This window comes from Mobula birostris, chromosome 7 (assembly GCF_030028105.1).
Source record: "Mobula birostris isolate sMobBir1 chromosome 7, sMobBir1.hap1, whole genome shotgun sequence".
NCBI classification, from domain to species: Eukaryota; Metazoa; Chordata; class Chondrichthyes; order Myliobatiformes; family Myliobatidae; genus Mobula; species Mobula birostris.
The window spans coordinates 175,760,212-175,778,038 of record NC_092376.1 but is presented as its reverse complement, the minus strand read 5'-3'; the positions used below and the strand labels follow the sequence as shown (position 1 = coordinate 175,778,038).

The 17,827-nt window shown below is 44.5% G+C and overlaps 1 protein-coding gene and 1 long non-coding RNA gene across 7 annotated transcripts in view; one reads left to right on the top strand and one right to left on the bottom strand.

The window, feature by feature from the left end:
• ndst1b (N-deacetylase/N-sulfotransferase (heparan glucosaminyl) 1b) overlaps positions 1-5,131 on the top strand; it is a 203,056-nt gene extending 197,925 nt beyond the window's left edge. For all 3 annotated transcript variants that reach the window (XM_072264131.1, XM_072264129.1, XM_072264130.1), the window contains one exon: positions 8-5,131. In XM_072264131.1, the coding sequence (XP_072120232.1) occupies positions 8-127 (120 nt within the window). In that variant the 3' untranslated portion in view covers positions 128-5,131. The remainder of the gene's footprint in view (positions 1-7) is intronic.
• LOC140200594 (uncharacterized) overlaps positions 4,734-17,827 on the bottom strand; it is a 26,294-nt gene continuing 13,200 nt past the window's right edge. For 2 of the 4 annotated variants that reach the window (XR_011886670.1, XR_011886669.1), the window contains exon 8: positions 16,339-16,880. This is a non-coding gene — a long non-coding RNA (uncharacterized lncRNA). Of the gene's footprint in view, positions 7,358-7,624; positions 7,748-16,338; positions 16,881-17,827 lie in introns of those variants that run through there. The other 2 variants (XR_011886671.1, XR_011886672.1) reach the window with 2 other exon arrangements.

Here is a 17,827-nt window from a genome sequence, read left to right as displayed (position 1 = left end):
CCTACAGTCCAGGGCCTTCCTGAGAGAGCACTACAGGGATTCGAACATCGAACTGTCCAAGCTGCTGTACAAACTGGGACAGACACTCCCCACGTGGTTAAGAGAAGAGCTACAGAACAGCAGGTAGCTGTCCCCACGGCGCAGAGTGTGATTCAGACCCTTCCCTGAGGAGTTCAAGCTGTGATCCCACTCCCATCCATCTTCATACACCGAGGGCCAGATCCACTTCCTCTGAACGAACCTCCAGGCACATGCATGGAAACGTTGCTGTTGGGTTGTGACCCTGTGAGGACCATGGTGCTTACTGTTCAAGCGTTGACTGGATGCTTGAGAAGATTGTTGTACATTTCTATCTAGGTGCTTCTGCAGAACCAGGTGGCACCGACGCCTATGAACAGTAATTGGTTCCTGAACGTACTGAATGATCTCATCACTAACCTGCATCTTCTCCTGAACGGCTTTCCAATACAAAGCCCTTATTCCTTCACCCGTTCCTCTCTCGGGTAAGATGTTAGCTGTGACTTTGGAGATCACAAGAGATTGAAGATTAACTTCATTTGTCACGTACATCGAAACATCAGAACATACAGTGAAATGCGTCTTTTATGTCGACGACCAACTTAGTCCAAGCATTGTTCTGGGAAAAGTCTGCAAATGGGAGGAAACCAGAGCACTCGGCGGGAACCCACGCAGTCACGGGAAGAATGTACAAACTCTTTACAGACAGTGGTGGAAATTGAACCCTGTAACAGCGTTACCCTACCATGCCATCTCCTCTATTGTCCAATGAAAGGGAGAGTCTACGGTTCTTCAGCACAGTCTGTGGTATGGTTTCAGTTGAGGGAGGTCACTACACAACTCTTGTTTCCCCGCTCTCCCTCCCTCCCACCACACAAACAGTCTTCTGCACTCAGAAAGAGGTGGTCTGCAGAAGCCTACTCTGATTGCTGCCCCCAGGAAGCCCCTGTGTTGGAGAGTTTGGCATGTACCCTTCAGCAAGGATTTACAGTGGAAGACAGCCATGTACAGAGCCAAGCTGGGAGCCATGAAAACCAGCAGGCAAGGCCCCCTCCATCAAAGGAGATCTGTAGGTGTACGGCAGGACCAGGCTCGTGTTAAGGAACGAGACGAGACAACCACTGTTCCCTCAATCCCACTCCTAACATTCGCACTAAAATTTAAGCAGCATATCCGCCACCACATTAGATTTGTATTCGCGTCTGAAGAAATTCTGTGACTTTTGTATGCATGGACTGTTTTACAGAAAGCCACTGCAAATAATTTGAGATGGGTGTCCATGTCCCAGCCCTCCTACTCTTCTTCTGAAGCCCATCGCCCCTGCTGCTGCATAGGCCACCAATACTGGTTCACCAGAGTTCTCTGTCCTGGGCCGATGGAAGGTTGATTGGCCCTGTGGCCTCTGCTTTCACCCCACAGTGTCATTTGTCCTCTAGGCGAAGACCCTTCCTCTCCCAGGGTTGGGGTCTTCGGAACTTTTGTAGCTCTGGGTTGTTCCAGGATGGGGTTGCTAGTCCTATGCCCAATCCTCCTCCCCTCACAGAGAGCTTGCAACCATCCATGGTGAAGTCTCCTGGTGTTCAGTGGCTACGAAATTGCTACCTGATGCGATGATACCCAGTGTGAAAGGTTCACATTCTTGCATGTACATGGAAACATACAGTGAAATATGTTGTTGCGTTAACAACCTAATGATATGCTGGGGACAGCCCGCAAGTTCTCTCCGGTGTTCAGCAGACAGAATTAACTTCTCCAGGGACAGAGTGTGGGTTTGAAGTACTTACTTTACATCAAAAAAGAACTTTGACTTATTCCTCACAACTGTTTGAGTAATTGTGCAGCTGATAAAGATTGGCAAAGACCCGCAAAAACGTTGGGCAAGATGTTCCACATAGGTGGGTAGTAAAGCTTCTCCAATGATTTTACCCAATGGCAGGGAGTTGGGGGTTATCTACAAGTTGCTTGAAGTGAAATGGGACCACGCAGACCCCAGTGACAAATGATATTTGGGAACGTTCTTTTGCGTGTTGAAGATTAGCTTTTTATTGGTCACATGGACATCGAAACATACAAGGAAGTGGTTCGTTTGCATCAATGACCAACGCAGTGTGAGGATGTGCTGGGGAGCAGCGCACAAGTGTCGTCACCAACATAGCATACCCACTACGTACTAATCCTAACCATGCTTCTTGGGAAGGTGGGAGGAGACGAGAGCACCGGGAAGAAACCAACATGGCCACAGGAGGATGTCCCGTACAGACAGTGTTGGAGTTGAACCGGGGTTGGTTGAACCCAGAACTGAGCACGGTCGCAGGGAGAACGTCTGAACTCCTTACAGACAGCGGCATGAATTAGATCTCGACCTTCTGCTCGCTGGCACTGTAAAACATTAGGCTACTGTGCCAAACACTGCTCTTTTTTTCATGAGAAAGTAGAACCTTCAGGGTCGTTGGTTGGACGTGGATAGCAGGCGTTGAAGCTGCCTTTACTCCAGAACAGTCTGGTAGCGAACACCATCAATGTACATTTATTATCAAAGTATGTATACCATATACAACTGTAAGATTCATCTGCTTGCAGGCAGACACTTTGAACATCAGGATTTGATGGTCTTGGCCCCAGCGACACCCACATCCTGGTGATGAACTGGCTGAAGCGGGTAGCAGCTCCCTTGGTCTCTGTTGGCCGAGGATGAGGATGAGGATGAGGCAGGGATATGCAATGAAGACTTTGTCCTCAGAGTGATTGAGGCTGCCTGGTGTGCAGCTAGGACACAGCAAGACAAAGGGCAATGCTACCTCCTACTGGAACACACTGGCTTGCACCTCGAGCTGAACTCCCAAAAGTGGATCCTCCCTTTAAGGACTTGAAAACAGCTGCTTCTTGGCAATAAATCTTCCGTCCCACACACCACAACACCCCTACCCTCCCAGCAAATGTAACTGTGTGTGAGAAGGTGATATGTCTTAAGAACAATCTCTCGTCTGTGGCTGGATCTGTGCTTGAAAAATAATGAACATTGAAAACTACACGGAAAATAATGTTTACATCTGTAAAACCTTTTAGAAAGCTGTTGTCTTGGTAATTTATTAGTTTAACGTGTTTAAATCTGTACTTTAAATCTCCTATAATGTACTTACCTGCCGTAAGTTCAGTGTTTTTATCACTGGAAAATGAAACAAACTGAAGTGTAGATGTTTTCCTTCTATCTACACTGGATTTACAATCTGGTGTGAACATTGAACATAGAACATCGCACAGTACAGGCCGTTCGGCCCACAGTGTTATGTTGACCCTTTACCCTACTCCAAGATCAATCTAACCCTTCCCTCCCACATACCCCTCCATTTTTTTTTTATCATCCATGTGCTTATGTAGGAATCTTGTAAATATCCCAAACTAATGCCCTCTGCATACATAACGTCCATATCCTTCCATTTTCCTCACATCCATTTGTGAAATTAAAAGTTTCTTAAATGTCCCTAAAGTACCTGTCTCTACCACACCCCTGGCAGGGTCCAACAGCCTGTGTAAAATGACACCCCCCTATACTTTCCTCCAATCATATTAAAATTATGCTCCCTCGTATTAGCTGTTTCCACCCCAGGAAAAAGTCTCTGGCTGTCCACTCTAATTATGCCTCATCATTTTGTACACCTCTGTCATCCTCCTTCACTCCAAAGAGAAAAGCCCTGATTCATCCAACATGCTCTTTAATCCAGGCAATATGTGCCATTTCCCACCCCAATTCTACATCTTGTCAATGTCCTGATGCAGCCTACAATAACCCCCTATACTGCCCACACCACCACCAACCTTCATGATATCTGCAAACTTACTAACCCTCCCTCCCATCCCACACACATCCTATTGTTTTAATATTTCTGTGGCTTTGTCAACGTGCTTCAGCACTGAACTGTCTCTGTGACTGGGACCTGCAGCCATTGTCACTCACCTCAGCACTGAACTGTCTGTGTGACTGGGACCTGCAGCCATTGTCACTCACCTCAGCACTGAACTGTCTCCGTGACTGGGGCCTGCAGCCATTGTCACTCCCTCAGCACTGAACTGTCTCCGTGACTGGGGCCTGCAGCCATTGTCACTCACCTCAGCACTGAACTGTCTCCGTGACTGGGGCCTGCAGCCATTGTCACTCACCTCAGCACTGAACTGTCTCCGTGACTGTGACCTGCAGCCATTGTCACTCCCTCAGCACTGAACTGTCTGTGTGACTGTGACCTGCAGCCATTGTCACTCACCTCAGCACTGAACTGTCTCCGTGACTGGGGCCTGCAGCCATTGTCACTCCCTCAGCACTGAACTGTCTGTGTGACTGTGACCTGCAGCCATCGTCACTCACCTCAGCACTGAACTGTCTCCGTGACTGGGGCCTGCAGCCATTGTCACTCCCTCAGCACTGAACTGTCTCTGTGACTGGGACCTGCAGCCATTGTCACTCACCTCAGCACTGAACTGTCTCTGTGACTGGGACCTGCAGCCATTGTCACTCACCTCAGCACTGAACTGTCTGTGTGACTGTGACCTGCAGCCATTGTCACTCACCTCAGCACTGAACTGTCTCCGTGACTGTGACCTGCAGCCATTGTCACTCACCTCAGCACTGAACTGTCTCCGTGACTGTGACCTGCAGCCATTGTCACTCACCTCAGCACTGAACTGTCTCCGTGACTGGGGCCTGCAGCCATTGACCTCAGCACTGAACTGTCTCCGTGACTGTGACCTGCAGCCATTGTCACTCACCTCAGCACTGAACTGTCTCCGTGACTGGGGCCTGCAGCCATTGACCTCAGCACTGAACTGTCTCCGTGACTGTGACCTGCAGCCATTGTCACTCACCTCAGCACTGAACTGTCTCTGTGACTGGACTCACTTTCGGAGACTCTGCGGTTCATGTTCTGTGTGTTATTTCTTTTCTTTTTTATTGTTTGCGTGATTTGTTCTTTTTTTCACACATTGGGTGTTTGATAGTCTTTGTTGTAGGCGTTTTAATGGGTTCTATTGTGTTTCTTTGTTTTGTGGCTACCTGCAAGAAGATGAAACTCAGGGTTGTATATGGTATACATACTTTGATAATAAATGTACTTTGAACTTTCTACTTCCTCATCCAAGTCATTTATAGAAATCACAAAGAGCAGGGTCCCAGAACAGATCCCTGTAAAACACTCCTGGTCACTGCTCTACAGATTACACTCCATCTACAACCACCCTCTGCCTTCTATGGGTAAGCCAGTTCTGAATCCGCACTGCCAGCTTTCCCTGGATCCCTTGCCTCCTGACTTCCTGAATTTTTAATTTTTGAGGTTCAACATGGCATATAGGCGCTTCCAGCCCCTTGAGTCACACTGCCCAGCAATCACCCAATTTAATTGTAACCTAACCATGAGAAAGGTTACAATGACCAATTAAACCTACCAGCCTCAAATGGTACGTCTTTGGACTGCGGGAGGAAACCTACACAGTCACAGAGAGAATATACAAGCTCCTTACAGGCAGACATGGGAATGAGATTACCATGGAGAACCTTATCAAATGCCTTGCTAAAATCCATGTATACCACTTCCACTGCTCTACTTTCATCAATATGTTTTAATAGGTTCTCTTCTATCTCCTCAAAGAATTCAAACAATTCAATTCAATCGGGCAAGTGCTTTACTATTGATTAAGTTACAAGATTGTTGAGTGTCATTTCCAGTATACAAATGTAAAGGTGATCGAAATAATTGTTACTCCAGATCTGATTCAGCACAAAAAAAACCACAATAAGATAAACAGCACAATAATTTAAAAAAACAATAAATGTAAATACATAAGATAGCTTATACGCATTGATTTTATGTCCATAAAGTGATACTAGGCCCAGGAGTGTCTGTACAGAAGGTGACTCTGACAGGAACTGGTAAAGTCGTGGTGGTTGGGGGTGTGGAGGGGTGGTTTAGTTAGTGGAGGTGTTAGTCAGCCTTACTGATTGGGGAAAGCAGCTGTTTTTGAGTCTGGTGGTCCCGGCATCCCAGTTTACCAGTTTACACTCACTTTCTGCAGTCTTTAAGTATCCTTGCCCTGGTCACCAGTTACAGAGGTATATTTCAAAGTTCAAAGTCAATTTATTATCAAAGTACATACATTATTGTGCAAAAAGCCTTAGGCACATATATAGCTAGGATGCCTAAGACTTTTGCACGGTGCTGTATATTGGTTAAAATAGGAAGGTAATTGGGGAACAGAAATAAAGAGTACTGAGCTTTGTATTAGGTCAGTAGTATTAAGTGTTATTTGGTAACTGGAAAGACATAATGTACAGTACTGTGGAAAAGTCTTAGGCACCTGAGCTACTGCATATATACATGCCCAAGACTTTTGCACAGTACTGTATATGTCACCATATACAACCCTGAGATTCATTTCCTTATCGGCATTCACAGTAAATGCAAGAAAAACTACACACAGCAGAGAGGAACAAACAACCAATGTGCAAAAGACAACAAACTGTACAAAATTAATTTTTAAAATAATACATAAATAAATCAGCAATAAATATTGAGACATGAGATGAAGAGTTCTTGAAAGTGAGTCGATAGGTTGTGGAAACAACCTCATCTTAGAAAGGATGTGCTGAAACTGGAAAGGGTTCAAAGGAGGTTCATGAAAACGATTCCAGGATTGAATGGCTTGTCATATGAAGAGTGTCTGATGGCTCTGGGCCTGTATTCACTGGAATTCAGAAGAATGAAGGATGACTTCATTGAAACCTATCAAATGGTGAAGGCCTTGATAGAGTGGATGTGGAGAGGATGTTTCCTATGATGGGAGAGTCGAAGTCCAGAGGACACAGCCTCAGAATAGAGGGGTGTCCTTTTAGAACGAGATGAGGAGTTATTCCTTTAGCCAGCGAGCGGTGAATCCATGGAACTCTGCCACAGACGCTGTGGAGACCAAGTCTTTCTGTATATTTAAGGCAGAGGTTGATAGATTCTTGATTAGTCAGGGCTTGAAGTGATACGAGGAGAAGGCAGGAGATTGGGGCTGAGAGGAAAATTGGATCAGCCATGATGAAATGGTGGAGCAGACTCGATGGGCCAAATGGCCTAATTCTGCTCCGATATCTTACAGTCTTATGGAAACAGTTCAGTGATGGGGGTGAGTGAAGTTATCCCCTTTGGTTCAAGAGCCTGATGGTTGTGGTGTAATAACTATTCCCGAACCTGGTGGTGTGGGTCCTGAGGTTCATGTACCTCTTTCCTGATGGCAACAGTGAGAGGAGATCATGGCCTGGGTGGTGGGGACCCTGCTTTATTCACAATAGCACTGAGAAACTGTTTACCTGAAACAGGAAACACAAACAATGAAAAACTACACACGAACGATGAAAATCTATACACAATGATAAACTACTGACAATGAAACACTACACAGTGAAAAACTACAGACTGATAAACTACAACTTTGAAAAACTATTAACAATGTAAAACTAAACACGAACTGAAAAACTGTACACAATGAAAAACTACTCAAAAAATGAAAAACTGTACACAAAACAATGAAAAACAATATACAACCAAAGATGGACAACAACCATTATTATTATTACCTTTTTCTCCCTTTTTTTTGTATTTGCACAGTTAGTTGTCTTTTGTACACTGGTTGTTTGTCCATCTCTGCTTGTGTGGTCGTTCATTGATTCTGTTGTGTTTTTTGCATTTACTGTGAATGCCTGCAAGAAAATAAACTCTGCAAATACAGAATATAAAATATAAAAAGCAATACATTTCGAGAACATGAGATGATTGGAGTATGGTGCAGACACAAAGGAGTGTTCCCGTGCAGGCCCAGCAAAAATTTTCCATGGAAAACCCAGTCTCTATAAAAGAGAAGTACTACCTGGTGGAGCGGTCATTGTGGGAGCGGTCGCCATTGGAGTAGTCTTGAGTCAGAGTAGTAAGGCTTTGGCTCAAACAGGGTTTTGGTAAGAACAGGCAGAAGCAAGGTAAGTTTATTCCTTATTTCTTATTTAACTCCGGAGAGAATGGGGGTTATGCCACAGAGCTAGTGTTCTGCTCTGGGTGTCAGATGTGGGATTTCCAGGAGACTCCCAGCCTCCCCAGTGGCCACATCTGCACCAGGTGCATCGAGATGCAGTTCCTTAGAGACCAAGTTAGGGAGCTGGAGCTGCAGCTCGATAACCTTCGGCTTGTTAAGGAAAGTGAGGCGGTGACAGATAGGAGCTACAGGGAGGTAGTCACCCCGAGGCTACAGATAAGTGGGTGAGAGGGAAGGGAGAAAGTCAGATAATGGAGAACACCCGTGTGCCCATCCCCCTCAACAATAAGTACTCCATTTTGAGTACTGTTGGGGGGGGGGTGGAATGACCTACCCTGGGGGAAAGCAACAGCGGCCGAGCCTCTGGCACTGAGTCTGGCCCTGTAGCTCAGAAGGGTAGGGAACTGAAGAGGAGGGCAGCAGTGATAGGGGGCTCTATAGTTAGGAGGACAAATAGGCGATTCTCTGGATGCAAAAAAGAAACATAGATGGTAGTTTGCCTCCCAGGTGCCAGGGTTCGTGATGTTTCTGAACATATCCACGTTATCCTGAAATGATAATTTTAAGCAGACTGATGTCGTGTACGTACTGGCACCAATGACATATATAGAAAAAGGGAGGAGGTCCTGAAAAAAGAATACAGGCAGTTAAGAAAGATGCTGAGAGCAGGATCTCAGGATTGCTGCCTGTGCCATGCAACAGTGAGGATGAGGTGACAGATAAATGCATGGCTGAAGAATTGGAGCAGGGGGTAGGGATTCAGATTTCTGAATAATTGGGACCTCTTCCAGGGCAGGTATGATCTGTACAAAAGGTACAGGGTGCACTTGAATCTGAGGGCGACCAATATTCCTGCTGGCAGGTTTAGTAGAGCTGTCAGGAGTGGTTTAAACTAATATGGCAGGTGGATCAAAACCAGTATGATAGAGCTGAAGATGATCCAACGGGTTTACAAGTAGATGATGGGTGTAACATGAATGTAAGGAAGGACAAGCCAATGACTGGGTACAAATGCAGACAGAGCAAAGGGTCAAATTGCACCACAGAGGCAAAATTAAAAAGGACAATGAATGCAGGACTGGAGGTGCTAAATTTAAATGACCATAGCATTCAGAAAAAGGTGGACGAATTCATGGCACACTTAAGAGAGTGGTTGGTATGATATTACGGGCATCAGTGAGTCGTGGCTGAAAGAAGGGCATATTTGGGAGCTTAACAGCAAGCAATATGCTTTGTATCGTAAGGACAAGCAGGAAGGCATAGGAGGTGGTGTAGCTCTGTTGGTAAGAGATGGAATTACATCTTTAGAAAGAGGTGACATAGAGTCAGAGAATGTTGAATTCTCGCGGGTGGAGTTAAGAAATTGCAAAGGTAAAAAAAATTAAGGGAATCATATATAGGCCTCCAAATAGTAGCCAAGATGTGGGGTTGAGATTCCAAAAGGAGCTGTAAAAGGCATGTAATAAAGGTAATGACATATTTGTAATGGGGGCTTCAATATGCAAAATGAATTGGGAAAATCATATGTGTGTGAGATAACAAGACAAGGATTATGTTGAATGCCTACAAGATGGCTTTTCAGAGCAGCTTGTGCTTGAGCCTACTCTGGGAAAAGCTATCTTAGATTGGCTGTTGTGTAATAACCCAGATCTTAATAGGGAGCTTTATGTAAAGGAACCCTTAGGAGGCAGTAATCATAATATGATTGACTTCATACTGCAATTTGAGAGGGTTAAGTCACATGTATCAATAACGCAATGGAATAAATGGAATTGCAGAGTCATGACAGAGGAGCTTGCCCAGGTGGATTGGAGGGGGATACTGATGGGGATAATAGCAGAGCAGAGATTCTGAAGTTTCTGGGAATCCATCACAAGGCACAGGATAGATATGTCCCACAGAGGAAGAAGTTGGCAGGGCGAGGCAGCCGTGGCTGACAAGGAAAGTTAAGGACTGCATAAGAGCCTCAGAAAGGGCATATAAGGTAGCAAAGTGAGTGGGAAATTGGACAATTGGGAAGCTTTTAAAATCCAACAAAAGACAACTAAAAAAGCTATCAGAAGAGAAAAGATGAAATATGAGGGCAGACAAGCCAATAATATAAAGCAGGGTATCAAAAGTTTTTTCAGTTATATAAAGAGTAAAAGGGAGGTGAGAGTTGATATTGGATCACTGGAAAATGATGCTGGTGAGCTAGTAATGGGGGACAAATAAATGGCGGATGAGCTTAAATGGATATTTTGTGTCTGTCTGCACTGTGGAAGAAACTAGTGGTGTGCCAGAAGTCCGTGAGTGTCAGGGAGCAGGAGTGAGTGCCATTGCTATTTCAAAGAAAAAAGTTCTAGGCAAACTCAAAGGTCTTAAGGTGGAGAAGTCACATGGACCAGAGGGACTACATCCTAGAGTCCTGAGAGAGGTTGCTGAAGAGATAACAGATGCATTGGTCAGGGTCTTTCAAGAATCACTTGATTCTGGCATGGTCCTGGAGGACTGGAAGATTGTAAATGTCACTCCACTCTTTAAGAAGAGAGAAAGGCAAAAGAAACGGAGTTATAGATCAGTTAGCCTAACCTCAGTGGTTGGGAAAGTGTTGGAGTCTATTATTAAGAATGAGGTTTTGGGGTACTTGGAGACTAATGATAAAATAAGTCAAAGTCAGCATTTTGCCTGATAAATCTGTTCTTTGAGGAAGTATCAAGTAAGGCGGACAAAGGAGAGACAGTCGCTGTCATTTACCTGGATTTTCAGAAGGCATTTGATAAGGTGCCACACGTGAGGCAAGATAAAATCCTATGGCGTTACAGGAAAGATACTAGCATGGATAACGGAATGGTTGACAGGCAGGAGGCAGTGAGTGGGAATAAAAGGGGCCTTTTCTGGTTGGGTGTCGGTGACTAGTGGTGTTCCTCAGGGGTCAGTATTGGGACCACTACTTTTCACATTGTTTGTCAATGATTTAAACAATAAAATTGATGGCTTTGTGGCAAAGTTTGCGGAAGATGCGAAGATAGGTGGAGGGGTGGGCAGTGCTGAGGACGGCAGGACTGAGACAAACTGGAAGAATGGGCAAAAAAGTGGCAGATGGAATACAGTGTTGAGAAATGTATGATAATACATTTTGGAAAAGGAACAAAAGTGCGGACTATTATCTAAATGGGGAGAAGGTTCAAACATCAGAACTGCCGAGGGACTTAGGAGTCCTCCTGCAAGACTCCCAGAAGGTTAATTTGCAGGTTGAGTCTGTGGTAAGGAAGGCAAATGCAGTGTTGGCATTTATTTCAAGGGGAATAGAATATAAAAGCAAGGAGATAATGCTGAGCCTTTATAAGACACTAGTCAGGCCGCACTTGGAGTATTGTGTGTGTGTGTTGTCATTGGAGAGAGTTCAGAGGAAATTAATGACGATGATTCCAGGAATGAAGGGGTTAACATATGAGGATCATTTAGCAGCTTTGGGCCTGTACTCACTGGAATTTAGAAAAATGCGTGGCAATCTCATTGAAACCTACTGAATGTTGAATGGGCTAGACAGTATGGATGTGGAAAGGATGTTTCCTATGGTGGGGGTATCCAGAACTAGAGGGCACAGCCTTAAAATTGAGAGGTGACCCTTTAGAACAGGGATAAGGAGGAATTTTTTTAGCCAGAGAGTAGTGAATCTGCAATGGAGGCCAAGTCCCTGGGTATATTTAAGGTGGAAGTTGATCGTTTCCTGATCAATCAGGGCATCAAAGGATACAGTGAGAAGGTAGGTGTATGGGGTTGAGTGGGATCCAGGATCAGCCATGATGGAATGGTGGAGCAGACTTGATGGGCTGAATGGCCTAATTCTGCCCCTATGCCTTATGGTCTTATGGATGAAGAATCCTTGAAAGTGGTGAGGAGGGCTTTACCCATGATGCACTGGGCTGTATCCTCTACTCTATGTCGGATTTTCCATTAAGTTTGGGGCAAATGGGACCAATTCAGGTGGACACCTTGGTTGGTATAGAAGAGTTGAGCCAAATGGCCTGTTTCTTTGCTGTCTGAATCTATGACTCTGAGAATCATCTCTTAAAACATCTCAAACCAAAGGCAAGATTCCAAGTTCAAACTAAAATTATCAAAATATGCAGTCACCATGTACTACCTCAAGATATATTTTCTTGAAGGCATTTATATTAAAATAAAGAAACACAGTAGTATTTATGAAAAACTATACATAAACAAAGACTGACAAACAACCAATGTACAAATATTTAGGGGTGCCAAGTTAGCATATCAGTTAGCACAATAGTATTACAGCTCAAGTCGTCGGAATTCGGAGCTCAATTCTTCCACCCTCTGTAAGAAATTTTGTACGTTCCTTCCTGTGAGTGCTCCGGTTTCCTCCCACCGTTCAAAGACATACTAGTTGGTCATTGTAAATTGTCCTGTGATATAGGCTAGGATTAATCAGTTGGGTTGCTGGGTGGCGTGGATTGTTGAGCTGGAGAGCCTGTTCTTTGCTGAAATCTCTAAATAAATAATAATGTGGAAAACAAGAAAGTTGCAAAAGAAGGGGTCTTAGAATTTTACAAAGCAAGTGAGGATAATTCTGTATTATGTTGATAGTGTACAGTTCTTGAGTGGATCTTTTGCTTAACTAATCTGGCCCCTTCTGTCCCTACAGGATCATCCCTCATCTGAACACTCCTCCTTTAAGTGTGGTTTAAAAAGCATACTGACAAAACCGACACTATATGAGGAAGGTGACAGTAATTTAAATCCTTGTGGTTTGTGTATTCCGATCCATACTGTAGATCTATCAGGCAGGAACTTGGAAGCATAAATTGGGAAACAATGTTCTCAGGGAAATGTACGGGAGAAATGTGGCAAATGTTCAGGGGATATTTGTATGGCGTTCTGCATAGGTACGTTCCAATGAGACAGGGAAAGGATGGTAGGATACAGGAACCATGGTGTACAAAGGCTGCTGAAAATCTAGTCAAGAAGAAAAGCTTACGAAAGGTTCAAAAAATGAGGTAATGAGAGAGATCGGGAAGATTATAGGGCTAGCAGGAAGGAGTTTAAGAATGAAATTAGGAGAGCTAGAAGGGGCCATGAAAAGCCCTTGGTGAGCAGGATTAAGGAAAATCCCAAGGCATTCTACAAGTATGTGAAGAGCAAGAGGATAAGATGTGAGAGAATAGGACTAATCAAGTGTGACAGTGGAAAAATGTGTATGGAACTGGAAGAAATAGCAGAGATATTTAATGAATACTGTCCTTCAGTATTCACTACAGAAAAGGATCTTGGCAGTTGTATGGATGATTTATAGCAGGCTGAAAAGCTTGAGCATATAGTCATTAAGAAAGAGGATTTGCTGGAGCTTTTGGAAAGCATCAGGTTGGATAAGTCTCCAGGACTGGACGAGATGTACTCCAGGCTACTGTGGGAGCTGAGTGAGGAGATTGCTGAGCCTCTGGCAATGATCTTTGCATCATCAATGGGGATGAGAGAGGTTCCGGATTGATGGGTTGCAGATGTTGTTCCCTTATTCAGGAGAGGAAGTAGAGATAGCCCAGGAAATTATAGACCAGTGAGTCTTACTTCAGTGGTTGGTAAGTTGATGGAGAAGATCCTGAGAGGCAGGATTTATGAACATTTGGAGAGGCATAATATGATCTGCTCCTATATCTTATGGTCTTATTGTCTAACAGATCACTGCGGAACACCACTGGTCTTCAACCTCCATGCAGAATATGAACCATGTACAACCACTCTTTGCATTCTGTGGGTAAGCCCATTCTGGATCCACAAAGCAATGTCCCCTTGGATCCCATGCCTCCTTACTTTCTGAATGAGCCTTGATTGGGGATACTTATCAACAATTGCCCACAATTGCCAAGGTCCTTTTCCCTGGTGAATGCTGAAGCAAACTATTCATTAAGTACCTCTGCTACCTCCTCCGACTCCATGCACACGTTTTCACTATCGCACCTGATTAGTCCTATTCTCACAAGGCTCATCCTCTTGCTCTTCACATACTTGTAAAACGCCTTGAGGTTTTCCTTAATCCTGCTCACCAAAGCCTTCTCATGGCCCCTTTTCGCTCTCCTAATTTCATTCTGAAGACCCTTCCTGGCAACCTTGTAATTTTCTAGAGCTCTAACAGTTTCTTGAACCTTTCATAAGCTCTTATTTTCATAACTAGATTTTCCACATCCTTTGTACACCACGGTTCTTTTACCCTACCATCCTTTCCCTGAACATACCTATGCAGAATGCCACACAAATGTTTCCTGAACATTTGCCACATTTCTGCCATGCATTTCCCTGAGAACATCTGCTCCCATACAGAATACAGAATAAGAGGGCACAGCTTTAGAGGGATGTCTATTTAGAACAGAGATGAAGAGGAATTTCCTTAGCCAGAGAGTGGTGACTCTTCGTGTTCTCTCTTAGCCACAGGCGAGGTCCCAGAGGACTGGCGCGTGGTTATTGTTGTACCTCTATTGTATTTAGGAGGGGAACAAGGGAAAATATGCGAACTGTAGACTGGTGAATCTCCTGTCAGTTGTAGGGAAATTGCTAGGAAAAAATTCTTAGTGATTATATGAGCATTTGGAAACCCCTGGCCTTAATTAGGGAAAGTTAGCATGGCTTGTCGTGTCTTACCGTTTTTTTTGAGAAGGTGACGATAGATTGACGAGGTTAGGGCAGTGGATGTTGTCTACATGGATTTTAGTAAGGCATTTGACAAAGTCCCTCATGGGAGGCTAATCCAGAAGATTAAGATGCATGGGGACTGCCTGTTCGGATTCAGAACTGGCTTACGCGGAGAAGTCGGAGGGTAGTGGTTGAAGGCAATTATTTATGCTGGAGTTCTGTAGTTAGTGGAGTTCCAGAGGGATCTGTGATGGGACCTCTGCTGTTTGTGATGTATATAAATGACCTGGATGAAAATGTAGATGGGTGGGTTAGTAAATTGCGGATCACTTCAAGATTGGTGGAGTGGTAAGTAGTGTAGACTGGCAAAGAATACAGTGCGATATAGATCAGTTCCAGATCTGGGCTGAGAAATGGCAGATGGAGTTTAACCCAGATAAATGTGAGGTGTTGCACCTTAGTAGTGCAAATGCAAGCAGACAAGTTGATCTACTTATGGGCTCTCAAGTGGTTTATGAGTCCAATCTTGGCTTTGAAAGGTGACAGTGTAGGTCCAAGGGGGATGTGAGAGTTAAGTTTTTTTCACTCAGAAAGTGCTGGATGCCTGGAATGTGCTACTTGAGACTTTTGGGCTGACACATAGATGTAATTGTAGGCTATGGACATGGTGGAGGCAGGAGGTATTAGTGTTTGGGTGTTTCTGATTTGCACTCTAGCTGGTTCAGCACAACACTGTGGGTTGCATGGCCTGTTCTGTGCTCTAATCTGTGTAATTTATTGCCAGACAGCTGTGGAGGACAAGCCACTGGGCGTATTAAAAGCAGAGGTTGATAGATTCTGGATTAGTCAGGGTGTCAAAGGTTATGGGGAGAGGGCAGGACAATAGGGTTTTGAGGGATAATAAATCAGCCATTATGAGACCCAATCGGCCAAACAGCCTAATTCTGCTGTTCCGTGGTCTTATAATACTATGAGAGCCATAGTCTTGTGTGGATAGGAGAGCATTTCTTTGTCAAATATTAGAGAGCACACATTTGAGGTAAGAGAGGGAAAGTTTAAAAGCAATTTACAAGTCCCTTTTTTAAAAATCATCCATCGAAGACATCTTCAAAGGCGATGCCTCAAGGTGGTGGCACGAAGGACTCTCACCATCCAGGCCCCCCTTTTCGTTGGCACCATCAGAGGTGGTGAAGACCCACAGCTTTTTCCCCTTTCATCATTAGATTCAGAACAGCCCATGAACACTACACATACACACTACCCTGCCACCACCAACCTTGTACCTCTGCTGCACACTACATGCATTTTGAAATATACTAACTTATTTGTGGTAATATTTTGTGTGCCGCGTGAGTTATGTATTGTGGGTGCACTGCGGTCCAGAGAAATGTAGTTTCTTTTGGTTGTATTAATGTACAGTCTGATAACAAAGTTCTTGAATAGGTTTTTTTTTGACTCAGAAACCAGTGAGGGACTGATGGTCAAAGTCATGAGACTAACACCTCTCCAGAGAGAGGACTGGGAAAATGAATAAGGGATGTGTATCGCAACAGTTCAGAACGAAACATGGGCTGGCTGTCAGTGCGCTCAGCAACCATTTACTGTTCATAGACATCACACCCGCCTGGTCCTCTCTTTTCACAACCTTGCAAGTTTATTGAATCACAAAATACCGTACATACAATGGGCAGGGGTTTACAAATCTAATAACAATTTCAAATTAAAATACAATTCCCATTGTCTACAAAACATTCAATTCTGGGAAGAGAGGGGCACCATTCTCATAAATCCCCCATGTCCATAGATCCTCTCCAAGGAGACCCAGGTATGGACACAACCCCGAAGAGGAGCAAGCAGCCCGCTGCCTGAACCCATGTATGACCATATTGGCCAGCCTCAGGAGCAGGCCTACCAGGTAATCCCCTGAGCAACCCACACGCCCTCTGTACTGCAAGCCCATAGATCAGGAGTGCTGGGATGAAGTGCTGCCAGAACTGGAGGAGCAGCCCTTTCAGATAGTCAACAAGGGCTGTACAGGGGAAAAAACCCCTGCCCAAAGATCCAGCTTAGTCCTCCTGAAGCACAGAGATGGAAATGTATGTCTATCTTCACAAGCGTCCAGTGCAGCACCAGGGTTCTCACAGCATCATAACCCATCAGCAATGCTTCCACATCATCTGTGCAGGGGAACAGTTAACATTTCAGGTCAGAGACTTTATCAAGACTGAGAAAGACAGTAAGCTGAAGCTGCAGAGATGAGGTAAGAAGGAATGCAGGGCACAATTGTTTACAAGACGATCACGGCTACCATGGTGAAAGGCAGATGAGAAAGATTGGCAGTTTTTGGTCAGTTAGATTGATCACATTGGAAATACATGTAACAATCCTGTAGCAGTTATCATAACGCCTTGTTTCATTCAGGTAGAAGGGATTAGGTAGCTGTTTCATTAAAATCCGTTTCATTAAAATTCGTTTGGTACAACATTGTGGAACAAAGGATCTCTTCCTGTGCTGTATGCATGTTCTGTGTTCTATGTTCATGGTAGGACAGCACGGTAGCATAGGGGCTAGTGCAATGCAGTGCCAGAGATCGGGTTCAATTCCCGCTATTGGCAGCAAGGGGCTTGTATGTTTCCCCCCATTAAGGCAGTTTTCCTTTGGGTGCTGCAGCTTCCTACCACAGTCTAAAGTCATACTGGTTATGGGCATGCTAAGTTGGCACTAGAGGCAAAGCAGCACCTGCAGGCTGCACCCAGCTCATCCTTGGGTTGTGTTCATTGTTAACACAAACAACGCATTTCATTGGCAAATCTGAATCCGATATGGGTGGTGCTGGTAATACAAGTGTGCAGCCGTGTTGTCCCTGGAGGTGGCGGCACTGACAGCCGTCTAGGTGGGTTAAAGGTCACAGTTAGGCCAAACAGGATGTAGGGATGGCATCTCTCCCAGAAAGAGTGGACCAGATGGATTTTCACCACAATTTAGTTGTTCTATAGGAACAGCTTTGTTTTCTTCTACTTTTCAGGTTGAGATCCCTTATCTGGGTGCAGATGAAGGGTCTCAAGACAAAACATTGTCCCACCGAGTTCCTCCAGCATTCTGCATGTTGCCCAAAATTCCAGCA